This window comes from Ictalurus furcatus, chromosome 9, assembly GCF_023375685.1.
Source record: "Ictalurus furcatus strain D&B chromosome 9, Billie_1.0, whole genome shotgun sequence".
Classification (NCBI taxonomy): Eukaryota; Metazoa; Chordata; class Actinopteri; order Siluriformes; family Ictaluridae; genus Ictalurus; species Ictalurus furcatus.
In genome coordinates, this window is record NC_071263.1 from 16,504,471 (window position 1) to 16,531,941 (window position 27,471).

General features: G+C 38.8%; 2 protein-coding genes across 2 annotated transcripts; one reads left to right on the top strand and one right to left on the bottom strand.

Annotated features, from left to right (window-relative positions):
- The first annotated feature begins 73 nt into the window (after positions 1 to 73).
- ubr1 (ubiquitin protein ligase E3 component n-recognin 1) lies at positions 74 to 20,796 on the top strand. Its single transcript, XM_053633114.1, has 47 exons — positions 74 to 312; positions 3,209 to 3,474; positions 3,826 to 3,904; positions 3,993 to 4,103; positions 6,298 to 6,425; positions 6,592 to 6,730; positions 6,847 to 6,909; positions 7,022 to 7,145; positions 7,496 to 7,603; positions 8,342 to 8,430; positions 8,530 to 8,628; positions 8,825 to 8,982; positions 9,074 to 9,173; positions 9,259 to 9,387; positions 9,617 to 9,797; positions 9,947 to 10,008; positions 10,145 to 10,255; positions 10,945 to 11,010; positions 11,112 to 11,213; positions 11,508 to 11,571; positions 11,768 to 11,892; positions 12,027 to 12,079; positions 12,193 to 12,295; positions 12,383 to 12,431; positions 12,953 to 13,107; positions 13,265 to 13,364; positions 13,459 to 13,562; positions 13,652 to 13,732; positions 14,107 to 14,288; positions 14,626 to 14,825; positions 14,916 to 15,009; positions 15,162 to 15,314; positions 15,739 to 15,836; positions 15,924 to 16,017; positions 16,110 to 16,258; positions 16,358 to 16,413; positions 16,506 to 16,602; positions 16,720 to 16,787; positions 16,945 to 17,092; positions 17,244 to 17,334; positions 17,463 to 17,599; positions 17,698 to 17,806; positions 17,918 to 17,971; positions 18,058 to 18,135; positions 18,654 to 18,824; positions 19,137 to 19,238; positions 19,423 to 20,796. The coding sequence occupies exons 1-47, from the start codon at positions 268 to 270 to the stop codon at positions 19,562 to 19,564; spliced, it is 5,217 nt and encodes a 1,738-aa protein (XP_053489089.1). The 5' UTR covers positions 74 to 267; the 3' UTR covers positions 19,565 to 20,796.
- Positions 20,797 to 21,760: 964 nt separating this feature from the next.
- On the bottom strand, positions 21,761 to 24,952 carry prph2la (peripherin 2-like a). The gene is made up of 3 exons (XM_053633426.1): positions 23,865 to 24,952; positions 23,503 to 23,749; positions 21,761 to 23,157 (listed from the first exon to the last, which is right to left on the bottom strand). The coding sequence occupies exons 1-3, from the start codon at positions 24,443 to 24,445 to the stop codon at positions 22,894 to 22,896; spliced, it is 1,092 nt and encodes a 363-aa protein (XP_053489401.1). The 5' UTR covers positions 24,446 to 24,952; the 3' UTR covers positions 21,761 to 22,893.
- Positions 24,953 to 27,471: the final 2,519 nt, after the last annotated feature.

The window sequence follows — 27,471 nt, forward strand, 5'->3', positions numbered from 1 at the left end:
ATGTATTAGATACGTTTAATACCAAATAACAGCACAAAGCGATGCTCTAATAAAATTCATCATCAAAAAGCGCTACTGTCGCAAACCCGGGCCGGCTGCGCTTGTTGTCGTGGTGCGGCTGCGCTTGTTGTCGTGGTGCGGCTCCGCTTGTTGTCGTGGTGCGGCTCCGCTGGTTGTCGTGGTGCGGCTGCGCTTGTTGCCGTGTTGCGTCTGCGCTTGTTGTCGTGGTGCGGCTGCGCCGGTTGTGGTGTAGCGCACAGACTCAACATGGCGGAAGGTGAAAAATCAGTAAACGCGCTCCAGTTATGCACGGTAATAATTCAGACTTTTTGCAATTCTTACAGTTTTCATTAATGATGGTTTGTTTCCTTTTACGGCAGTGTTGTGTTTGTTTGTGTTATTATATTGGTTTGTGCGACATAAACTTCTCTTTGCAGGCTTGTTGTGCTTGATGCTTTTGCTTTCGGTAAACAGCTAGCTGGCTAGATGTCTAGGCAGCTAACGTCAACCTGTTCTAGTACAGGAGAGTATAGCTAGTCAGATAGCCCATGTAGCTAGCTCTGTTTTTACACAAATACGTTACATTTCATGACTTTGTTGTACATTGAGCTGGCGAGTGTTCATTATCCTGAATCTGGTTCCGATAGCCACATCTGTAGCATTAGCAGGCTAGCCAGCTTGCTATACTTAATCAGTAGCACGAGCTGAATAATATTAGTAAATCTCGCTGTGAAAATGTAGTTTCAGATAAGAACACTTTTGTTTCTCAGCACAAGGCTATTATATGTTTGTTTCTTCTGGGTAATATGCAATATGAAAGAAGATTGATAAATTGTAATTCTAAACTTAACCCCTGAATTGTAAATTCTAAAGTTGAATATGCGAATAATAATCATATAGAAATCCTAGCCAGAAGGTCAGTGATATTGTTTTTGATAAGGTGCTGGCAATTAGCTCATAAAAACTGCACTGATAAGTTAGTCTTCCAAGCAAAAAGGAAATGAGTAAGAGAGAAACACATCAACTTCTTCTGAAATGATCTTCCTCGAAGAAAACATTTAGATAAACAGAACGAGAGAATTGCTGTCAGGATGAGAGAAGTTTTCAGGCTATAACAAGACTATACCTTCTGCAGCCAGGGAATCCTTCAAGTAAATGTCACAAATTCCAACTATTTAAATATTATACTCATTATGTAAACGTGCACGATAAGATTTTGGCTATTTATTGCAGCCAGAGAGATTTTCTTCCTGAGATTCGTGCAGACAAAATACATTAGGTCATTAAGTTGAACAGATTTATAGGCCTGTTTGCATTTGAGCTGCTGAGGGTTTAGGATGTGACATGTCATGTCAAATAGGCTAATAACTATAGATGCACCCATACTAAATTTCTCAGCTGATACCGATAACATTATTAGCGTGTGATTATTCAGTGTTATCGGCCGATACCCGATACCGATAGTTCTGCCTTTTATGTCTTCTTATAAATGAATATGTGACAGGATATAAATCATTTATTAATAATAAATTAATAATACGGACCGCCAGCACGCTGTCCCCATGTTCTGAGCAAATCTCTGCTATGTACACAGCTTCTGTGTGTATGAAGGTACATGTTCTCATATCTTTGGAAAGCTAAGATTCTTGTGATTTGATTGATATAAATAGTTTCGAGATACAGTCACAACAGCAGCTACAATCACCATCTGTCTGTCAGACACGGATATACAAGCAAACGTTTAGGAAACAGAGACAACTCACCTCATATGAAGCCTCATAGTAATCCACTGATCAATAACATCCTGACAAAAACACACTTGTTACACTGGCAAAGGTCCAAACAGTCCAATTATGTGAAAATATTTAGTCCACCTTTCAAAAGAGACCAATAATATATAGTAAGAGACTTTAATATACACAGAAAGCATCATTTTTTCATATATAGAGAACTGAGAATATCATGTTATGGCTCTTTCAGATATTAAAGAGATCCTTTACAGACTACTGATATTGTGACTTTTGTGGGAATAACTTGTTAATACAAGTGTAATAATGTCAGACTTGTAGCATCTGAAGAAGGTGCACGGTGTCTTCGAGGAAGCAGCAGCATGAGACAGTAGAGCCCAGGGGACTGAAGGCTGTGAAGGAGGGCTGATCATGTGTAGAATGTGTTATATATTCAGATATCAGTGATGTGTATGACCAATTGGTATGTTTTGTAGGTGATGAGAGACAGACCGTTTGATTTGCAGTTATACGCTGGCTCTCATCACCTGCTTCAGTTTTATTCTGGGGTCTCTTACCTCCGACTGTCAGCTCTCCCCAGCTCTAACACCTGAAGCAGCACCTTATGTTTGCGCCATCGACAAAAAGTCAGCTGCATTCATGTCACTGCTTAAGTAGAAAAAAGACGTGCTCATTTCTGTTAATTGATTATAAAATAAAATTTGTTTATTTATGGGATGAAATATACTTGGGCAGTTGGCAGCAGACCTGGGCGCAGCACCACAGTACCACCAATATGTGGGAAACACTTATGTTACATGCGACCAACATTAATAATAATAATGGTAATAATGTTTTATTTATATGGTGCCTTTCTACAGCTCAAGCACACTTTTCATTCCAAACTAACAGGCATATGAGAAGAACAAGAAATGTTAGGAGAAGAGACACAGTATTGAATAAATAAATGTGTTTTAATTTGTGGTTTAAAAGTCGAGATAGAGGTAACATTTTGGAGGTTTTGGGAGAGTGAATTCCAAAGTTTTAGGGCCATGATGGCAAATGATCTACGGAGAGGCAGAAACGTGGTACAATGAGTAGATCTGACTCGGAGGACTTAAGAGTCTGTGATGGAATGTAGGGATGAAGGCGCTCAGATAGATAAGGTGGGCCAAGTACTTTATCTATCATAAGCAAATACACTTATGGGTGTAATGTGAGTGGACCTAGAGGAGCGAGTGAGAACTTTTGAACATATTTTAATCTAGTTATGGACTTTGATGGTCGATCAATAAAAAGGACATTGCGATAATCCAGACGGGATGTGATAAATGCATGGACAAGAGTTTCTGCATCTTTAAGTCTAAGAATATGACGGGAGGCAAACTATATTTCGGAGGTGATAAAAGGTAGTTTAAACGCAATATTCAGCAGCTGAGGAACATATAAGATGATTAATTTATACGAATATCTCTCTTCAGAAATGGTGGGAGGCCTCAGACCGGCAGTCTGCAATACGACAGCATGTGGCAGAGAAGGTCCCCTGTATTTATTGCCTGCAGGCTGAATCCCAGCAGGTGGAAGAGGAGAAACGAGTACAGGAATGTATCCTGCAGCCTCTGGAGTACTTCCTGTTTGGGGAGGACCCTAGTGTCGGCCTGGAGAAACTACAACAAAGAAACGGTGGCTCTTCCTCTCAGCTGTGTGGACGTGTTTTTAAAGAGGGCGAGACGGTCTACTCCTGCAGGTTGGAGCTGGCAAAATTCACATTTGCATAGAATTGACCTTTTAAAAGAGGTAGAAATAGGTGATGGAAAAACATCATTAAAATAGTGTTCAAACATGAGTTACTTTCAGGATTGAGTGTTAGGAATATATTTGGAATGGAAGCAGTGATTAGTAGAGTATCTTTGTCTGGTTAATGAACTTCATCATGCAAAGTGACTTCCTGTAGTATTTCTTTTTGTATCGATGTTATTTAAACCCTCAGATATTAAAGTGGGTAGGTTATGTCCAAGCCAGTAACACTTCATTTATGCAAAATATATTCTATAAAACAACATAACACATGTTTTATGTTTCTTTTATTTGTGTTCAGGGATTGTGCAATAGACCCCACCTGTGTGCTGTGTATGGACTGCTTTCAGAACAGTGTACACAAAAACCACCGCTACAAGGTCACTTACTAAAACTCCTTAGTGTACTGCTTTACATGCTCTTAATGGTTATTGCTGATATATTACTAACCTTCTGTTTTTCTCTTAGATGCACGCATCATTAGGAGGAGGTTTCTGTGACTGTGGCGATTTGGAAGCCTGGAAGACCGGCCCCTGTTGCTCCCAACACGACTCTGGCACCGCCATAGCCATGGAAACAGTAAGGCCTCCTTTTTTAGCTCAAAACTCATTTTCAGGCTTTTCTTAGGACACTGATTTTCCATCCATTCCTTAGTATGAGCTAACTTCCTGCCTTGAGGTCAAAGGATGATTACAGAACACACTATCCTTTGCTGGCCTGGGAAAACAGCAGGCTGTGTGATGCATGGGCAAGCCTGTGCCACTAGCAAACTTTATAATCAGATCTGATGTATGGCACATTATGCATGCAGAGATAAATTTGATCTCTCTGTTACTCAAGTGTTCTTTTTTTTTTTTTTGGTAGGAAATATTTTTGTGACGTACCTTAAATTCAAATTATCGCATCAAATAACCATAATTTGGCTTTGTTACGGTTTGAAGGGGACCTATTATGCAAAATTCACATTTAAATGGTGTTTGAACATAAATCTGGCTCGGCAGAGTGTGTACACAACCACCGTACAATGGTAAAAATTCACACACTCCTTTAAAAATTTTATTTTTTTAATAAATATATTCCCAATAAATCATAAACACTGTCTCAAGACGAGCCTTTTAGAGTCTTCATGTACTCCCGGGATCAGAGCCACTGGAGACGCAGTGGAGAAGTTTTATTTTTGAAGAAAATGTGCCCCCAAAATACCTTAAATAATTTTTCACCAGACTGCTTTGTGAGCGAGGGTCAATACAAAACCTTTAATCATACAGTGTGTAAAGACAACATTCACTATTGGCAGCAGCTAGGCTGAGCTCAAGCTTGACGATAGACATATAGTTATGAGCGTTTCCTTAGGGACCTTGTCTTGGAAGGAGGTTTTATTCAGTATGCCTGTCACTCAGCTGACTCGGTGATAAGATTATGGTTAGGAAGTTGTCACATCTGCCTGGAAAAGAGCAGGTGTCCATTGTACTCCATGACCTGGCTTTTGTCACCATTGTAACACCAGAATAGGCATTATATATATATATATATATATATATATATATATATATATATATATATATATATATATATATATATATATACACACACACACGCACACACACACACACACACACACACACACCATGACCAGCATCCACTGACCCAAATAGCAGACATGGTAGGCCGTTCAGAGGCCTTTCATACTTGCGTTTTCAAATCTCTCGCTCAGCTCTTTCAGTCTCATAAATAACCGTAGCATTTTTGGTTATTTTTTGATTTCGATTTTTGCCATCACAGAAATTAATGCAAAATCAAGCAAAAAATGTTCTAAATTACTGCAGGTTTTCTGCAGATTTGTGATGTCATCACAATGCGCATTCAACTCTCATTTACCAATAAACATCACTGCGAAAGACCGTGTGATTGCAAGTTCGAGTGTTAAGTAGTTTTCCACAAAAAAGCACAGCAAAACTGCAGCAAAATCACAAAAAAAACCTCTGCGAAATCCTGTACAGACTGACATGTGTATGTTTTTCAATCTGTGGTCCTATGTTAATGATGTCATTTTCATTGTGATAGAGTATTGCTGGGAAAATGTGTGGGAGGATGAGTTAGGGCCACTGATATCTCAAAACTTACTATTTGTGTAACTATCTGGTGGTGCATTTGATGATCCCAGATTTACAGCTTGTGTAAATAGCTACCCCAACTTGTGGCTTTTAATAAGAAACCTACACTATACGGCCAAAAGTTTGTGGACACAAAACTATCACACCCAAATGTTGGTCTTCCCCAAACTGTTGCCACCAAGTTGGAAGCACGCAATTGTCTAGAATGTCTTTTCTATGATCTAGCATTATAATTTCAAACAAGTTCCAGTGTGACAGTGCTCCTGTGCACATAGCGAGCTCCATGAGGACATTGTTTGCCAAGGTTGGTGTGGAAGAACTCGTGTAGCCTGCACAGAGCCCTGACCTCAACCCCTCTGAACACCTTTGGGATGAACTGGAATGCTGACTGTGCACCAGACCTCCTTTCCCAACATCAGTGCTTGACCTTGCTAATGCTCTTAAGTCTCCTAATTCTAGTGGAAAGCCTTCCCAGAAGAGTGGAGGTTATTATTATAGCAGGGGGGCTGAATCTGGAATGGGATGTTCAACAAGCACATATGGGTGTGATTTTTAGGTGTCCACAAACTTTTGGTTATGTAGCGCATCACTGATGAGTCATCTTTGATAGTATTCTATAGTACATAGCTCTGTGTTGTGTGTTTGTGTGTGTGTTTCAGGATGAGTGTGTGTTGGAGGCAGCTCTGCAAGAACGTGCTCAGATGCTCTTCCAGGCTCTGCTGCAGTACGTCACTGACCTGATGGTGTGGGAGGAAGGGGATGAGCTTCCACCAGAGATGGAACCTAGGTCAGACAAACTGGATTCTTTAAACAGTTCACTCTCAGGAATACATTCTTCTTTTTTTCAGTGATACAGAAGTGTTACTTGTACACTAAGTTTGTCAGTAAATATACTGCCTGTTCACTGATGTTAGAGAAATGTATAACATACTTGTATTTATTATTGTCATTAGGTCAAAGGAGAACATGTACTACTGTGTGCTTTACAATGATGAGCACCACTCGTATGATCATGTGATCTACACTCTTCAGAGAGCCATCAGCTGTAACCACTCTGAAGCTCATGCGTACACTACTTTTATTGACAAGGAGGTACTATATTCTATACATGCAAATTTAATGCATTTTTAAAAAGTTATATGTTAATCATGCAACAACAAAAAAATTCTCATAAAGGAGCACTTGTGCTTGTCTCGTCCCTGATTCAGGGGCGCAGAGCGGTCAAAAGAGGAAGCCTGAGCTCTTGTCAACAAGCCAAAGAGCTTATAAGGGTAAACAGTTTTATCATCTGGACGCAAATCCTTTACTCTATCCTTCATGGTCTCAGATGTTAGGACTACCAGAGTGTCCACTCTAACAATTTTCTTTATATTGCACCTGCAGTCCAGTTCAGAGCAAATTACCCAGCAGCCCTTGCGAGTGGAGCTAATTCATTCAGCTGTCATGGCTCATCAAACCTTTGCCCTCAGGCTGGTTACCTGGTTCCAGCAGATCATTGGCTACTCAGGTACACCATAATGTTGTTGTTGTTGTTATTATTGAAGCAAAACTGTAGTGCTCTGATTTCTGCAAGGAATTGGTTAACTAATTGGTACCAGTGGTTGTTTCTAAAATGGTTACTGTTAATTATTTCTAAAATGCACCTTTTCAACCTAACCCCCCCACCAAAAGTTTCACATGCTTCAAAAATACAGTGAAACAATTGGAGGTCGGAAACTTGTCAATGTACCATGTTTTGTTATCGTAGATCGTTTCCAAGATTGTCATTGCATTTGTTTCCTTTGTGAATGATGCTTTCTATTCTTTTTCCCCTCTCTCTCTTTCTCTCTCTCAAACATACATCCATAAAACACTCAGTGGGCTTTAGGCAGGTGTTTTGCCAGGTGGCTCTGGAGCCCAGTGCTGACAGCAGTAAACTTTGTTTAATCAGCAGACTCATGTTGCGTGATGCCAGACTTTATAAAGGCAAGTTCGTAATCTGTGCTTTTTATGGTTTTTAATTTAAAAAAAAAAAAAAATAATTCTTATTATAGTGGCTTTGATTAAAATATGATGCCTTGAAACTTTGTTTGGATAATATTATTTATATACAGTGCCCTCCTGAATTATTGGCACCTTTCATGAAAATGAGTAATCATGAGCATGTGAAAAGAATAACATGCAATAAGTGATATTTTGAGCTAAAGCATACAGGAATTCTGTACAGTTTTATTGAAACTTTTTTAAATAGCACAGTTTCTTTCTGCAAAAAAACTTGTTTGGGGGCTCCTGAGTGTCACAGCAGAAAAGAGTTCGCCCTGTCGTTGGGAGATCTAAGTTCGAATCCTGATGATGCCACCGTCGTCTGTGACCAGAAGCCCAGAGAGCAAAGTTGGGCATGTTCTCTGAGTAGGAGAGATGGCATACTCTCGGTCCCCTGTCAATCACAGCGATACTAGCCAGTTGTGAACATCTGTGAGCTCATGTGGGAAAAGGGCAGATTGCGCTTTCCTCAGATTGTGTTACGCTGCCCTGTGATGCAGCATGAGCAGCCGTTCAGAAAGATGCAGTTGGCTGGCTTCATGTATCTCTGAGGACGTTAGAACAAACAGTGATTGTTTCTCCTACTGTTTGACTGATTTTATAAAAAAAAAAAAAAAAAGAAGATTATTAATGTAATGTTAATTTATACTCATTTTTCTGCATGTCTTTCGCTTTTATCAGGAGCTCGCAAGGTTATCCATGAGTTGATTTTCTGTAGCCTGCTGATGGAGACTGAATACAAGAGGCAGTTTGCCATGAAATTCACAGAGGTTCATTGTATTCCTTCATGGATATAAATAATAGCAAAATTCAATGTAATACACTTGTATGAATCATGGCATTGTTTTTTTTTTTGTGTCCTTCCTCAGCATTACAAGCAATTACAGGAGGATTTTATCAGAGATGACCATGAGCGGAACATCTCCATTACAGCCTTGTCTGTACAAATCTTCACTGTACCCACTCTGGTAATAAAAAATGCAAGGAAACACAGTAACACGAACGTAGATATGCACTTTATAATTTTTTGCCTTGGGTGTATGTACTGTTTATAAATAGTCCTCATTGTAATATTATATCTTTTCACATGGGAGTTACAGAATTGAAAAAAAAAATTATATATATATATGAAAGAATATTTACTTTCTTTGTTTGTCTTTTAAGGCCAGACAGCTGATTGAAGAGGGCAATGTAATAAAGGTGATTATAGATACAGTCATGGAGATGCTGAGGGAACATCTGGACAGCAACCAACGTTTCTATTTTCAGGGCTATAATTCTGACAAGTTCTTCAGGTTCCAAGTGATATTCCGTGACCTCAAGTAAGCCTTTGGGTTTGTGTACTAAATATTATATAAAAGACTTGTACTTCAGTAATTTTGTGTGTGTGATTACCCCCCCACCTCCCCTCAGGTACATTCTAATCAGTAAACCCAACATATGGACTGAACAGTTAAGAGGAAAGTTCCTGGAAGGTTTCGCTGTTTTTCTTGGATTCCTTAATTGCATGCAGGTACTAGTCATCAGATAAAGATTTGCCTAAAGTAGAGCTTAGGTAGTTGCATGACTTTTGTGACTGATTTTTTTTCTTGTGATAGGGAATGGAGGAAGTCAAAAGACAGATTAGTCAGCACATTGAGGTGGAGCCAGAATGGGAGGCAGGTTTTACCATTCAGATCCATCTCCGCCATATTCTGTCCATGTTTCAAGACTGGTGCGCCTCTGATGTAAGCATTGCTGTGACTCTTTGTATCCAGATCAGTCTGTAGGCTTTGTAAAACACATTTAGTCAAATTAAGTATTGATTTCCCCCAAACAGTTTTCAACTCCACATATTTTAAAAGCTGTGACTTGCTGACTAGTTAACACTTGTTTGACATAACATTTTGGAGAAGCAGTCATCCAGGGTCACTGTATAATCACTCTACTGTGTGTAAAACTATGTATCTTTTACAGGAAAGAGTTTTATTGCTAGCCTTTCAGGAGTGTTACCGTGTGCTTCAGCGCTGCACCAATCAGCCCTTCCACAGTGAGCCCACTGACCACTACATGTGCAAGCACATCCTTCACACTCGCTCTTACAAAGTCTCTCAAGAACCTGTCTCCATCCACCTGCCCATCACTAGACTCTTGGCTGGTGAGCTTCTGGAAATGAACTTGATTGATATTGTAGTTTAGTGGCATCCTTTGTTTTCTAATGTCATAAAACATTATAAAAAAACAACCATTAGTATTCTTAGAACAGTCATTTAAACAGGCTAAGTTTAATTTTCTGTGTGTTTGCAGGTTTGTATGTCCTCTTGTGTCGGACAGGAGCTGTAATTCACCTCCCTGATTTTATGGATCCTGTGAGTAGATCCTGTGAGATCTTGCAACTCGTAAAATATGTCTGTACCCCCACTCTCCTAATATGACCTGCCATTGTTATGCTTGTTTGTTAGCTTGCAGTTAGTATCAGACTGTTGACCTGTGTATATTTTACAGGAGCAGATCGACTTGCCCTTTTTTGCTGAGTTCCCTCTGCGTTGTGTGGTACTAGCTGCTCAGGTGTCTGCGGAAATGTGGCGCCGAAATGGCCTCTCCCTAGTCAACCAGGTAAGATGATGTCACATACTGGTTTACCCTCTACCCTCCTTTCTGTGCTTTATCACTTATGAGTGAATTTATGTAAACAGGCAATAGGGGTAATTATGGACGAAGGGAGTTACAAAACAGATTCTGGTTACTTTCTTCATTCTCTATATGTTAAAGAATGAGCTCTCATCCCCTGTATACTAAAAAAAAACGAGCTCTCGAATTAACAGAGAGATACTGTTTGTAGTGTAGGTTTATTTTGCAAAGAACATGGTGCTGTACTGCTGCTTCAAGCAAATGTGCACCTGCGACAGTGGACCATGCAGCTGAAAAATGACTGTATATAGGGTTTAGAACAGGCACAATTGTGACCACTTGTTTTTGTATACAATGTACTGCTAGCTTAAGTCTACAAAGAGAAAAACCAAACAGCTTTGTTTTTGGACTGTATTATGCGATATATTAAGTATGTGACCAATCCACTACATCTACAATCTTGTATCTGATTGATGTCAGCATGGTTGAGCAGATGGCATTTCTAACATGGCAACTAATGCCATAGTGTCACACTCAGTCACAGTGTGAAACTCACCACTTACAGTAAACTCTGCAATTCCTCATTAGTCAGATTAAATTGAACAAATTCCAACATTTTTTTTTTCTCAAAACGAAATCGACCGATGTTGTCTTGACATTTGCTTTTGGTGTAGGTGTACTATTATCAGGATGTGAAATGCAGAGATGAGATGTTCGACAAAGACATCATCATGCTGCAGGTGTGTACCAGGCTCCTCTAGTGTTTTTCCCCATAGCTTAATATGTGCAGTAAACTAATGAATAAATATTATACATATAAAACGGATATTTTTCCCTGCAGATTGCTGCTTCCAAAATGGACCCCAACCACTTTGTCATGCTAATTCTACTGAGATTTGAGCTCTTTGAGGTGTTTAACGGAAATTGCTCAAGTAAAGATCAGGTTTGTTTAAAGTTTTTACATTAAAACTACTTCCTTACGATCTAGCATGCTATATCAAATTTGTTTGAAAAATATGCAGGTAATTGCACACAAAAAACAAGACGTAAATAAAACACAAATTTAGACATTATCTCCATATCCTAAACATACAAGGTCCCTATGAAATAAAATTTTTTCAAACATTGTCAATTGTAAAATGAATGGCATTAATAGGTTGCAATTTTATCTGTATAAATTATTTAAGCCCAAGTGTCTAAAGTATTTTTCCTGATGGTTATGTCATTTTCTCTGTAGGACCTCCAGAAACAGTGGAACAGATTGACAGAAGAAATGCTCTTCCTGTTGATTATCATCACAGGCAAGTCCATACAGCACCAACATGCTTTTGAAAAGTAAAACATTGCTGCAGTATTTCCCAGTAATTTTGATCTTGGTTGTATTGCTTAACATATTGTTACATATTATTATTATTACATATTATTACAGCAGATTAGTGTTCACAAACCAGTTTTTGCAGAGGGATAATTATGAATTTTGGTTTTTGGTTTACACAGGTGAGCGGTATGTCCCTGGAATCAGTAATGTGACTAAAGAGGATGTGACGATGAGGGAAGTGATTCATCTATTGTGTATAGAACCTATGGCTCACAGTAGCATGGTTAAAAGCCTGCCCGAAAATGTAAGCAATCCTCTCAGTAACTTTTTTAAATTTAGTCAATTGTTGGCGATAGAATAAAAATAAGCTGGTTTATGATTAAGATTGCCTTAATAGATCATTTAACATGATGTAATGATGTGCTTTTCTTATTCTAGGAAAATCAGGAAACTGGGCTTGAAACTGTTATCTCAAAAGTTGCCACATTCAAGTGAGTCAGTCTCATGAAAAATAGAAAATAAATCTTTTTGATGGGTTTTTATGCTTTTTGAATTTATTTTTTTATTTAACTATTAATTTAATTTATTTTACAATCTTGTTCAGAAAACCAGGAGTTTCTGGTCATGGTTTATATGAACTGAAGAAGGAATGTCTTAAGGAGTTTAACCCCTTCTTTTACCATTACACCAAATCACAGCACAGCAAGGTACAGTGTATACTTACAGTGTCTTTTTTTTTTCCTCCCTGTTTCCTGTTCCTGTCTTTTGTATAACTGTGTGCATCTTTATCTCAGGCTGAAGATGCACAGAAGAAGAGAAGGGCCCTGGAAGGGAGTGACAAAGGTATGGTTGCAGTACATGACTTGGCCATTCCAAAACATTAACTTTATTCTTCTTTAACTGTTCTTTAGAAGAATGACTTAGGGTTGTTGTTTTGCTGCATGACCTACTTTCTCTTACGATTCAGTTCATGGACAGATGTCCTGACATTTTCCTTTAAAATTCACTGGTATACTTCAGAAGTCATTGTCGGCAAGTTGTCCTGGCCCAGATGCAGCAAAACAGGCCCAAACCATGACACTATCGCCGTCATATTTCATAGAAGGGATAAGGGCCTTTTAGCTTAAATGCAGTGTTTTCCTTTCTCCAAACATTACGCTTCTGATTTAAAACAAAATGTTCTAAATTCTAAAGGTTTCATAAACTTTCAAACACCACTGTAGGTCTTGCATTAAGCTTAATAGATTCCTCAGAAACTAAGCCAGAATCATATACTAAATGCAACACATCTCTTCTGACAGTAGTTTCCAGTGTTATTCTCCAGAGGGAATTTTGGGTGATGCTAATTTTGTCCCTCCTTCCAGCTCTTAGGCCACCAGTACCTCCTCCCTTTACCCAGGCCTTCTCCAGCATAGTATGGCTGCTCTGTTGTGATGTGTTCGTCCATGTGCTGAGGAGAGTGTTGCAGAGGGCAGTTGAGGAGCGTTCTGCTCTGTGGACCGAAGCCATGATCCAAAGGGTATGTTGACGCTCATTGCTTTTATCTTATTCTCCTGTACTGGTACAAGTAATTCTGCAATGCATGTTATTTGGATTCTGTAATCATGAATATTTAGTAGACATTATAAGATTTATGTGTGTGTGTGTGTGTGTATTTGTTTCTGTACTTCCTCCAGGCATTGCATCTTGTAGGCCAGGCTTTGCTCGAGGAAAAAAACCAGTTGGAGGCCTGTAGTGTTGAAGAAGTAACATTTGACTTCAGTCTCAAAGCTCGAAGTACGTCTCTCTGTCACTGGGGGGAAATGGTGGGTCAGTAGCATGGCCCATACACTGCATACATTCAACCTTCTTGTTGTGCATTTCTTTACAGAAGTTGGCTCGGATCATGGGAAGTCATTGTTCCATTTCCTATCCAAAATTAAGTCGCATCCTTCTCTTGAAGCTCACAATGACATGATAAATTGGACACTACAGGTATAACCTGGTTATTTACAGTCTTATTAATAACCTGGATATTTGGTAATCATGTAACTATGCTGTTTATTTCTCTTTTTTCTGTTCAGATGTTTGAGATTGTGAAGTGCCTTCGTGAGAAATCCAGCCCCTCTGCTTCGTGTGCTGCAAATCAGACCAAGGCAGAGGAGGTAGTGGGATTTCAGTGCACTTACTGCAGTACATTAACTTTATCTGACATAATATAATTCACATTTTCTTCAGATTCATTGAATGATTTGAGATGGCTCATAATGTCAGTCAGTCATTAAATCTGTATTTAGGGTGAAATCTCAGTAGCACTGTTTTGCAAAGACTCCACAATCACCACTTTTTTTTGCAGAAATGTGATTTCAATAGCGCAAGCTATTTTGCATTTCTCAGTGAAGTTTAATGGATACTTCCAAATACAGCAGCCTCTGCTGCTGTAACGGCTGAGAAATGCAGCCGAGCTTGGATGCTGTCTTTTAGTTGGCTCTTGAAAGCATGCTTTGCTTCAGTAGTGTGCCTTGATGTGTTTGTGCAGAGCATTCTTGACAAAGAAAAAGCAGAGCGGAAAAGGAAGGCTGAGGCTGCTAAGCTTCACAGACAGAAGATCATGGCTCAGATGTCTGCCATGCAGAAGAACTTTATTGAAACTCACAAGATGCTGTATGACAATGTGCCTGATAGTGGGATTCAGGCCGAGCCAGTGGTCTCAACAGAAAGGTAAGGAGAAGTCTACTCAAAAAGCATAGGAATAAAGCCCTGATACTGGTCACAGATTCAGGTTTACAGTTGATTTCAGGCTTGTACTTAAATAAACTAAACTCTCAGTGCATCAGATGTGTGCTAAATGGCATCAATGAAAGTGCTGCCAAATATTTGCATCCTGGTTTTCTGACCCAAGAATCTTGAAACTAACCACTGGGTGGTGTTGTGCTGTTTGTTACAGAGACTTCCAAAAGCTGTAGATTGGCATTATGATGGAAGGCCAATAGTTTAAAAAAAAAAACAAAAACAAAAAAAAAAAACAGGTTTAGTTGAATGTGTCCATTTTGTACAGCAGTATAATGGACCTGGAGAGTCGTGTGGCTGTGGGGCCTAAGCAGGGAATGTGTCCTACTGACTGGGAAACTCTCACCTGCATCCTCTGTCAAGAAGAACAGGAGGTGCAGGCTCAGGCTCCAGCCATGGTACTTACTGCCTGTGTTCAGAGATCTACAGTTCTCACCCAGTGCAGGGGCAAAACCCTCTCCCCAGAAGGTCAGTGATTACATTAATACATGCATGAACCTTCAGTTTTAGATTGTTTGCTGAAATATATAAAACATTATTTGTTGTTTTGTTGGACAGAAAGCTCCTACCCCTTGTTCATGCCCCCTGATCTGTCTGTGGGCATACACACTGGGAGCTGTGGCCACGTCATGCATGCCACCTGTTGGCAGAAGTGAGTGCATGCTAAAAATATCACATTGCATATGCAATATGTTTGCTTGTTAAACAAATAAAGCTATATGAGCCTTTTCTTCACCTAGAAAAGTGAACACAAAAAGCAACTATCAAAAGCACTGATTTTTCTGCTTCATATCCTTTGTGCAGGTATTTTGAGGCGGTACAGAACACCACTAGGAACCGGCTGCATGCTGAGCTGATTATAGACCTGGAGAATGGAGAGTACATGTGCCCACTCTGCAAGTCTCTCTGTAACACTGTGGTCCCCATTGTTCCCATGGAGCCCAGCAAACTCAACTAGTATGACATCTCTGAACTACATTAAGGCCATTTTTACACTTGTACTTTCTTTTCCAAGTGATTTTGCAGCAAGTGTGAAGGCTATCACACAAAAAAAAACTGAATTATTTTTGGATCTGAGCAAGTAGCTTCAATTGAGACTTCATTTGGACTGTTGATTTATGTCAAGAAACACCGCTTAAATAAATAATGCACATTCATAAGAAGGGTTGAATAGGTGTAATATCTCTCATTTTGCAAAAATTGTGCACAGTGTAAGTGGTGTATAAAGCAGGCAAAACATTGCTTAGAATGAATTTGTCTGTGTGACCCAGGATGCTGATGGAATATTCAGATCAAGTGTAGAGATGCCCTAAATCTAGTTATTATGATTTGTTATCAGTATCTCTCATGCTGTCAAATGAATTCTCTTCTTCCTGTTTAGTGAGAGTGCTGAGATGATTGGTCAGTTCCTCACTCTTCCTCGTTGGATACAAATAGTGCTCGCACGGATCAAGGGACTCCGAGTCCTTCGAGGAGCCGGTGAGAAGCTTTTAATTTTTGAGTAATGACGCAATGTTATGTTTTTCATTTCGAGCTTATTTAAATTATGTTTGTGTGTATGTTTAGAAAATACAACTGAGACAGGAACAGAGGAAACCGGACTGTTAGAGGACACGCACACTGACTTCAGGTCAATCCTCAGCTTTGGAGTTCAGCCACCGTGAGTCCCACTCTACTCTCTTCTGCACAATCAGTTTATTTATGCAGCATAACACAACTATCAGAATGTAAGTGTTGCTCTGTCTCTGTTAGGCCAAAATACTCCAGCAGTATAATGGAAATGCTGGTAGTGTGTGCCACTACAGTGCACAGGGTGGGTCTGCAGACAGCACCCAATGAGCTGTGCCCTCATGTACCTGTCATGACCTGGAACACTTGTGCCTACACTATCCAGGCTACAGGTGAGATGCTTTTCCCATTCATGCCATCATGCTCCTTGTCCTCTGTAGACAGTTCTGTATGTCATTTCATAAATTTCATGACTGTGATGTTCTCTGTAGAAAACATGCTCCAGGAAGAGGGAAAAACTCTCTTTGGATCTCTGCAGAACAGACAGGTTGGTTTCTGACATTTCTGAATGCATGTGTGTAGTTTCTGTTAGTTTTTTTGTGATTATGTGGTGTGATGCAAGTGACATGTGTATTACAGCTGGCTGGTCTCAAAGCACTGGTACAGTTCTCCGCTATTCAGCGAATGAAGAGCTCTCAAAGTGTTATTCAGAAGCATTTCACAGACATGATAGCAGGTAAAACTGCATGTTCAGTCTTTCTGTGTGTGTGAGAGAAAAGAATTGTTTAATTTCTGAATAGTCTTTTTAAACAATACTAAACTTGATTGCCATTTTCTCTTTGTCTCTCCCTAGTATTGTTACCTGTGTCTAATGCAGAAAGCACACCCACAATATTAGAAGTAGATTTCTTTAATCTCTTGGTAAGTGTTGAACGGAGTGTGTGTTTGGATGTTGTAATTATAATTAAATCTACAATATGCTTGAAACAGGTTTAAATCACATTTTATGTTGACTCTAGGCAGCTCATTGGCTGTTAATTCCATGAATGAGTCTTTAGAAAAAGTTGTCATTCCACAGGTGGGGCTAGTTCTGTCAATACCTGTATTGTACCAAGAGGAGAATGTTGACCTGCAGCCTTCAGCAATCAGTACTGTTTATAATCAACTCCATCTAGTGCACCTTGTCACCATGGCCCACATAGTACAGGTCCTACTATCATCACAGGGTAAAAAAAGAAACACACACACACATGATTAAGTAATTTTCAGGTAGCTTATCATTGTGAATATAATTAAATGAAATCAGTAGTTGGTATTACATTAAGTATCTGTAGAAGTGTTTTCATTGTGTGTGTGTGTGTTTGTTGGTTTGACCAGACTTGAATGCAGAAGCAGTAGGAGGAGGAGATGCAGAGGAGGTCAGAACAGCAGCAACCGTGTACTCTACTGTATCACAACACGCTGGGGGGTGAGGCTGTCAAGTAATCACATGAGCTGGCAGTGCCTTCGTTGTAAACATTTTCACACGTTTGATTACTCTTGTTTGTTTTTTTTTCCTCTTCTTCCATCTCCCTTCCTCTTCTTCTTTTCTCTCAGGCTGAAGTCTGGTGTATGTGCTTCCATGACTGTAGACACAGTAAAGAGAGGTGTTCTACCCTTTCTTCGCTGTGCTGCACTTTTCTTTCATTGCCTTACAGGAGTGCCTGCTCCAGAAGAGCTGTCGAGTACTGCAGGTGAGTCACAGAGTCTTTCAACTTATATGAGCACTTGATGAAACAATGGCAATTCAAAGATTTGCGATTAATCCTTTCCTCTTCCTCTTATTGCACAGTGTCCTGTGAGAGCCAGTTGCCTCTTTTGTGTAGTTACCTCGCTCTGCCCTGCAACCTGTTTCAGCTCTTCCAGGACCACCAGGACACCGCAACAGTCCTAATACAGAGGTATGACACGTCAGTAAATTTCTATATATTCCTCTTCATTTTATTTTTTTATGCATCTGTTATCATGAAAGTGTAGACAGCAGCATGGTTTTCTTTGTGTCTATATTGCAGGTGGTGTGGGAATGAAGCTGTATCAAAAGGTCTGAAGGGAGAAATGCACATCAGGTTAGCTCACTCTTACTTCTCTTCAACTCCATGCTTTTTCTCTTGCACCCTGGAACTTTGTATAACTTTTTGTTTAACTATCACAGGTATCCACGGAAGAGAAACAGGTTAATAGATCTTCCTGAAGATTACAGTGTGCTGCTTAACCAGGCCAGCCATTTTAAGTAAGTGCATTGTTTTAACATGTTACCAAGCCTGCTAACTTATGATATGCACAACATATTAGAAGTCTTCAAGCATGCCATCCATATGTATGCAGACTGGTGACAGATTAATGGAAAAAGCTGGTAGCTCTGTTATGCTGTGGCATTTTGTTGGTGTGGATTAGATCCAATAGATCATCTCTTCTAGTGCCTTGTGGCAGCCTAACACCCTATTAAGACATTTTCTTCCTTCAAGTTTTTCCTTTAATTTATCATATATCAGTACATATAAATAAATATACCGTTTATTAGGTACACATGTACATTCATGTATATATCTAATCAGCTGATCATGTGGCAGCAGCTTAATGCAAACAAATCATGCAGATACAGGTCAAGAGCAGAATGAAGAAAAAGTGTGATCTCTGTGTCTTTGTATCTGTGACCTGTACCTGTATCTTATTATTTTGGTCATTTGCATCAGATAACACATGGGTTGCATATAGATTAAGCAATTCACATGTCTTCGTCCTGTTCAGGTGTCCGAAGTCATCGGATGATGAGCGGAAGCACCCGACGCTGTGTCTGTTCTGTGGGGTCATGCTGTGCTCTCAGAGCCCGTGCTGTCAGGTGCAGCTGGATGGCGAAGAGGTGGGAGCTTGCACGGCCCATGCTGCCACTTGTGGAGCTGGAGTAGGCATGTTCCTCAGGTGAGGGCTCGTCCACAATAGCTTTTGATGCACTGATAATAGTAAATTCCTTTTCTACATAACAATAACAGAAATCATTATTGTTATGCATTCAAGAGGATGGTCTCTTATTTAGTTTCCAAAAATGCAGCATTATGCATAAATCACAGGACTAGTTTTGCTGAAAAAAAAATCAGAAAATACATTGTGGTTTCAATTCAAAGAATTTTTTTAATTTACTGATCAATAATTGAGGTAGTATCGATTATGCGTATGTAGTGGGTATGAAAGATAAAGGACAAATAAACCATGACCTCATATCTTAATGAACAGGGTGAGAGAGTGTGAGATTGTTCTGATGGCCAGCAAAACACGTGGAAGCACATATCCATCTCCTTACCTCGATGAATATGGGGAAACAGACCCTCAGCTAAAGTAGGTCCTAATATTACAGATAAGATGGCTATTCTTTAACTGTTTTTTTTTTATTTTATACTTTATTTAAATGATTATGTATGATCCTTGTTTAATAAGGGGTTCATGCAGCAAAGGTACTTTATTAATGAGTTATTTATAACGCAGGTATTGCTGATTTAATTTTACTTGTCTGTCATGCCAGCCGTGGGAATCCGCTGCATCTGTGTCCTGAGCGGTACAGGAAGCTGCACCAGATGTGGCAGCAACACTGCATCCTTGAGGAGATTGCTCGCAGTCTGGAGGTGCTCAATGTCATGTTCGCTTTTGAGTGGCAGATGCTCTGAGCTCAGGAGGAGGACAGTCTTTCTCACAATCTTTCAAATGTCCTCTGGGTGCTTTTGCTAAGTAATGTTTCCGCTTTCAGCATTTAAAATCGTTTCTGTAAAAATTTTCTGGACAGAAAATGGCAGCAGCACGGGATAATCAGAAGCGTTGCTTGCTTTTTAATCTTGTTTTCAGTTAATTTCAGCTTTGCATCCAGAAGCTTAATACTGTGAAGTGAGGAAAGACACATGCTTGTACAGCTCCAGCTGTTTCCATGATTAGGGCATTGAGTTGTTTCTGTAATTTACGAGTAAAAAGAGTCGAAAAAAAGTGAGACAGCTTTCTAGTGTCTTACTTGTGTATGCACTTTTTGCAGAAAATGCTTCCTGTTACTTTGTGTAATTGCTCACCCAGTTATCATCCTCCTCAGCTATGGACTTGTCACCTTTTCTCTGTACTCTGTGAAAAACAGCATCACTGAGAATATAGTATAATTAATGCAAACGTGTACATTTGGCAAGTTATTTTGTCAATTCAACTGTTTACTTCTGGCACAGTGTAAGCTATGCTTTTCCACATATAACACACAAATATGTATATAAACATTAATAAATGATAAAAGTATATTTTACTATATAAATATAGCAAAACAAATAAGGGAAATCAGCTCTACACAAACAGTTCCAAGTTGATAATCATGAGCCCAAAAAAAGCAAATACAGGCAATATCTACTTGGTTCATGCAGTATATATGAAATGAATTAATTTTAATAAGTTCAAATTCTCATGGTTGGGTTAACCTCTTTCACTACTTATCATTAATTTCAGAAGAATTAAAGCTGAAATTATTAAATGGTTTAATTTTGCCGTCGCTCGTTTGCATTGCTTGACAGTGCTGAAAGTCATTTTCTGGATAAATAAAATACTGTAATGAAAATATTCTCGTGTCCTTAATCATGGGGCCATTGCTGTGTTATAGACACCATGTTACATACTATATGAATTACCATACTACAGAATAATTTGACATTTATTTAAAAAATAATGTATGTAAATGTATAAATACCATATTATTTTTCTGAACAACACTATTTGAAAGTAGAGAGGCACTGATACTAAATTTCTCAGCCGATCCCGATAACCAGAGTGACAATATGAGTGATATCGGCCGATACCGATAGTTCTGCCTTTTATGCCTTCTTTTAAATTACTAATTAATTCCACAATTCTGAAGGAAATGCAAATAAAAACTTTATTCTCTCCATTTCAATAAGTTGTTTCACAGTAACTGGTCTCATAAACAGAAAACACATTACTCAAATTAACATTAACACATGAACTAAATTCTGAAGATTAAAGTAAGATTTCTTAACTTATTGAATGTTATTAATTCATATTAACATTGACTGAATTGTAAAAAAAACCTCCTGTTAGTGTCACATTCACTCACCACGAACAAAAGCATTTCTACTTCATCATTGACATGAAACTGCTAATATCTAATATAAACTTATATATATATATATATATATATATATATATATAACATTAACTGGATATGAAATATACTACTCTCCAAATATATTTTTCTGTGCAATATATATACTACTTTTTTGTCAACTCATCTTCATTTAAATCTTTCAGCCGTGTACTGGCGCTTTAATTCAGTGCGTGCAGCGCGGCAAAAAAAATTGACTCGACGCTGAAACTCCCGCTTCACTGCTACAGCGTCCGGTGTAAAATTTTAGCAGTGCAGAAATTACAGCGCTTACAAACTGCAGTTTTGTCGTCATTCCACACGAGACATGTTTACACACAGCATGAATGGGTTTGTTTTTTCGCCCTCTTTTGATTGACAGGATATAATCGGCCCTGATCATCTGATGTTTTTAAATTATCGTCCAATGGCAGATAGCGTGTGAAATTGTGTGAAATTATTAGCTGATACATCAGTGCATCTGTATTTGAAAGGTAACTGAAGTCCCAATTGTATATTATTCACGCTTATTTTCCTGTTCCTTTACCCAAACAGCTTGCATTTTGAGTCACGTAAGAACTGCAAAATGACATGCCTTGGCTTACATCAGATGTCTAATAACAGGATTGGTTACCATTTCGATAAAACAGTTGATTGGACTATAGAGCTACTGTCAAAAAAAAAAAAAAGAGCTACCTTTAAGTCCAATTGTTCATTAAGACCGCACAGGCTTCTAGTGTTTAAAAAAAAAAAAAAAAAACTCTGGTTTTCATCAGGGTAACAATGTACAATACAAAAGCATTCTAGCTTTACATTATCTTCAGGATATGTGACAAATGAAATCCTCTGAACGTCCCCTTATCTCACATGATGCTGTATTTTCATTATTTAATTGTTTTTTTTTTTTTTAGGTCTCTCCCTCCTCTTCCTCTGGATTTCATCAATATTTCAATCTAATTATCTGTCACTAGCATGCTCATTTTGTACAGTTCTAGATATATTTTACTGACATTTCTACCAAAATGTTATACACTAAAATAAGGAAGGCTTATGGATTAAAATTCTTAGTGGTATTTCTAATTTCTTCCACCGAAACCAATTAAGGTAAGTGCCCCTTAGCTTCAGTCACTTTAATTTAAAAAAAAAAAGAAAAAAAAAAGCATTTTAAACCCTTCAAGTAGTGCAGTATATTTCATTCAGTGTTGTAGTATTTAAACTTGGGTATTAAAAAGAGGCTTTGGAGGTAGTTTCACACCAGCTTTCCTAGTTCAGCACTGAGGTGAAGGCACACGTTTGAGATTAAATACAATTAATTCTGCTGTTCTAATTAATCAATAATGTTGAATTCACACTGTCACATGGTGCATCTATCTTGTTCGTGAATTATAACACTATGAAAGCAGTATCTAAAATCTAAAGCAACATTAGAAACAACATTAAAATGAGAAGAAAAAATCATATGCTGCAGAAGGCATTCTCAGAATCACTCAGTTAACAGTAAGACTGAAGTGTGATCACAGAGTGAATTTAAGACTTTATGTAGCATCAAGTCTCATGATAACTTGCTTTATACTTATTCTGTTTCACATTAAATTTGAAAAGTGAGTCTTCTTCAGTAAGATGTTCTGCAGTCATTATGTATAGCTCCTGTTTAGACATGTTCCTGTATCACTGGTGTGAGTGCTAAGCTCTCTGCTCACCTGTTATGCACTGAATAGAATTAAAATGTCTATGTGCTGTCCAGTTTGCACACTGTCCAGTCCAGTCAGAGGGTTAAAATCATTTTCTTGTTTCATAGGATTAGTATAAGAATGGAGAAAACAAGCTGTTCAGGCTGATAGTGATAGTTTGGACAAATGCACAGGGATAAGGTTAACTGACCACAGGTATTTGCTTTGGAGGAACGTTATCAGGACCGTAGTGTGCTATGGATGGCCTGTTTACATTGGGGTCCTCATTTGCAGCCTCAATTTGATTGCACTTGCCCAGGTTTTTTATGATGTCGAAGCTAGAGCGTGCAGTTTCTGCAAAGCTGTTCTTCAGCAGCCATCCTTCTGATTCAGACTCGGGGTCTCCTTGAAGCAGCACATTCTCCAGGGCTGTTTGCAAGTACCGGACACCAGTGAGTACAGAGAGCTGTTAATAATATAGAGAATGTGGAGAATGAGGCTGCTTTAGATGAGGTTAGTTTGACAATGGAAAAAAAGGCGAGGAATGCTACATGTGTTATAAAGCTATAATACCAATATGTAGTCTCATTAAAATGGAGCATTTACATGAGACTGACCGAGACACTGTATGTTCATGGTTTAGTATAGATTTTAGAGTGATTATTAGGAGGAAAACCATTTATGGTGGAATGAACATGCAAGTAAAGCACATTTATACACTCTTTCCTTGGTATTTCATAGAAAATGTCAATTGTAAAAAGGTTACTTCTAACACAAAACTTGATATTATTCAAAATAAGCAAACGCCAACCTCAAATAGCCAGATGAGAAGGACAATAAGGCCGATTGCGTGCATTATGTAGGTGAAGTATTCCACCAAAGCTTGGTGACAGCCTTTACTCCATAAGTTGAGCTCCTCTGTCTGGTAGTTGTAGTTAAAGTGGGCTGAGTTGTTGGTGATTTGATACTGAATGCATGGTCGAGGTGAGTTGAAGTTACAGCAGCTGAAAGGTACCCCATCAACCAAGTACTTTCCTTCCACATTGCTGTGTAAACGGCTGCAAAGAAAATCACAAAACCAATATAATGTCAAATAAGTCAGACTTTCAGCATGCTTATCTTAGTTTTAATCTTTAAAACTAAAGATAAGACTAAGTGGTGGATCTTACTTACTCCACCACTTCCCGCTTGGACATGTCGAGGTAGCGAGTGCTGATCCACTGAATCTGGAACCAGTCCCTGTGGCCTGCATTACCGCAACACTGAAACTGGAGCTGCAGCAGGTCAACAGTGCTTTTAAGGAAGCAACGGCCTGGTGTGTCTGTATCTTTATAGTAGCGTATAGCATCTTTTAGGCCGTGTGCTAGGGATTCCTTCAGTTCCTCATGCATGGTGTAGCACATTATTGCACCGACCAGCACACATAGGGTGAAGAAGAATGTGCAAATTATATAAGGGAGCATCACAAGCTTCCAGCGCAAGAACCTGTTGGTGTCTACACAGTCATAGCAGATCTTTCCTCCAACAAAATTTATCACACAAGCTATCAGCCCCACTGCAATTAGCATATCTGGTACAGAATGAACTTCCTGCCTAGCCATTACCTCCCTCCTCTTGTTGATCTCCACTTTTAGGAAAAGGCCCAGACTGAACAGGATGAGGCCCGTCACCACCGAGATCCAGTTCAGCAACCATAGCACCTGGGCAAGCCTGTCCCTCTGGGTTTTAGTGAATCTTACTCGTAGAACAGCCATTTTGGATAGCTTCCTCAGGTTTCAGTTTAGTGAGTGAATTTGATTTTGTAGGGTATTTAAATATCAGAGGAAACAATCGGGGAATTTAAAATCAGTTATTCTTGCTGAGAAAAAAGTTACCAGGAAATATGAACATTACGCTGAAATATAAGTTCCCATCAAAAGCGAGGCATTTTGAACTGGGATTTGCTGGCTGCTCAGTGGTGTGAGCGAAATAAATGAAGGCTAAATGCAAGTAGAATAATATAATGTCCATAAGCAAGATTTTGTATGGCCTTTTGAGAATACACGTGTCTCTTTCTCTCTTTGGGAAGCAGATGTCAGCCTGGTTTTTTGTCATTTCTTCAAGTGACCTGAAAGATGCTCACACAAAGACAAAAGCAATAGAAAATACAAGTTGCATGTCATTTTACTCTGTTATATGTTGTATTTAATTTTGACAGTTTTTCTGTTCAGTTTTTCAATTTTAAATGTATTTCCAACAATGTATCACCATGACAAAGCATATTTAGCTTAAAGACTAGAAATATCCTCAAAAAAGAATTCAGCTTCATAGTGTACACTACTAAGAACTGACAAATTCTACATCAAATCTATTATTTTGCCTTAAAAACAATAATAAATGACAGTTCCTACATAAAATCTGCAAACGTTTAGCAGAGCAGATTAAACATTTCTCACTTTCACTGACACACGCACACACCTTCCTGCATTTGGCCAGACATGCTAAATTAAAACGATACTTACAGAATTAGTGGTAGTAGTAAACACCTTAATACTCACCCAAACATCTCTGCTTCCATCTTGCTTCATTTTTGATAACACTTTACATTTCAGATTGATTCTCTACTCTATGTTGGATGTTCTCAGTTTCACCGTAAGCACATGTTTACACGTTGATTGTTCAGAAAAACTGATGTGTCTGTGAGATATTGTTACAGGCCTAGGGCCTATAATCTCTAATCTGTAATCACTAATCAGCCCAGTTGGATTTGGCAGAGTACCTTCTGTCACCAATACAAATCTCACTGATGTACTGCAGTATATGCATGTAATGCAAGTGATAGGAGTAGTGCTAGTAAGAGTGCAGGAAAGCCCCTGGGTTACCCTATGCACTGTCTTCCAGATCATAATATTGTTTATAGTATGGGGCATGTAATAATTTGTCAGCATATTTTAGCACAATGACTTTCATAAAGTAAGGGTTTAATTACTCTTTAACTCATTTTACTGTATTGAATCGAAAGGAAACTGTACTGGTGTATAAAGTCTTATTTTGCAATGTTTTTTTGTGTGAAAACAAACAAAAGCTAAAAAAAAATGTACAGTAGCAATCTTGAACAATGATAATTGAGGGCTCTTGTACACCCTATAATTCAGTATAACAAAGTCTCTCTCATTGTTTCGGAGAAATTTTGGCCCCCTCTTCTTGAAACATTGCTTTAGTTCATTTATGTTTGTTCTTAAGATCCCGGCACAGCATCTCAATGGAGTTGTGGTCTGGACTTTTACTTGGCCATTCCAGCACCTTGTTTTTTTTTTTCTTCTTTAGCCATTCAAATGCTGATTTGCTGGTGTGCTTGGGATCATTGTCCTGTTGCATGACCCAATTTAGGTCCAGCTTAAGCTGCTGGACAGATGGCTTCACATTTATCTCAAGAACATTCTGGTATAAAGTGGAGTTCATCGTTGTCCCAAGTCATATGGCTGCAAAACAAGCCCAAAGGGTGTACTTTTTTTTTCTCACGACTATAACAAAATACCACATGATCAGAAAATTATTTGGAGAAATGGGAGTATAAGAGAAAGCATTACAGTGAAAAGCACAGAAAACTGATTGGTCTTTATTTTCCAATTACCATAGTTTTAAATAAAGGGCTTTTTACAGTGACCTGATTAGTCTCGCAATCAGGGTTCTATTCCCACCGCTGCCCTGTGTGTGTGGAGTTTGCCTGTTCTCCCCATTCTTCGGGGTTCCTCTGGGTACTCTGGTTTCCTCCGCCAGTCCAAAGACATGCACTGTAGGCTGTCTGGCATTTCCAAATGGGATAGGCTCCAAGCTCCCCCGCTACCTTGTGTAGGATAAGCAGTACAGAAATGCCATGGATGGATGATTACCAGCTTGCAGTGTCCCACTGTTCCTGACTGATGGTTACAAGCACTGAACAATTTCTATAAAATTGCCATTCCAACCATTTCACTGGTGTACATACTCAATATGTATTTATTAACTTTAAAGATGCTTCGTAATTCATAATAATGTAGTTATATGATGTTCTCCTGCTATGTGTTCACTGGGCACATTGAGTTGCCAGTTGTGAGGCTCACAATGCACTTGTCTTGTTCTTTTTATTCTGTGAGAACTGATTGCTTCAGACCCTTAATCTTGATCTTACCTGTGTGACATTTATCCATGTAAAAATCCCCTCATGTATTAAGCTCCTTTATACTACATCCATATTTCATTTAAGACCACACATGCCTCCTCTTCAACAGCCAACAGAATTGTGTACAGGTCTAGATTATTGGATTATTCTGACGTAGATAGGATTGAGTCCGAGAAAATGCATGCAGAGGCCCAGTCAGCAGATTTAGACACAATTCTCATCCCAGTGCTGGAAAAGACATTCACTTACTGGTGAGTACTGGATTTTTCAACACTATGAATGTTCAGCTGTCAGTAACATGACACCACTGAGATGAGTTTAATTCAAGAAAAGTATAGGAATAACCAACAAAATTTTAAATGTGCTTCAAGGTTTATTATTAATATTAACTCATGAAATGACACTGCAATCATGTCATTTCTTTTTGGTATTAATCCAAGACAATCAGATTGATTTGAAAAGATCATCATTTGTACTTATTCTCTGGTATTCACACTGGTCATTCAAGTATCATCATGAACACCCTGACATATTTAAACAAAAGCCATTATTTCTCCAGTATTACAGCAGAAGTAGACATTTTGCATGATCAGGATAATGCTCAATACAGAAGTCCTCTGGAACAAAGCTTTAACAGAC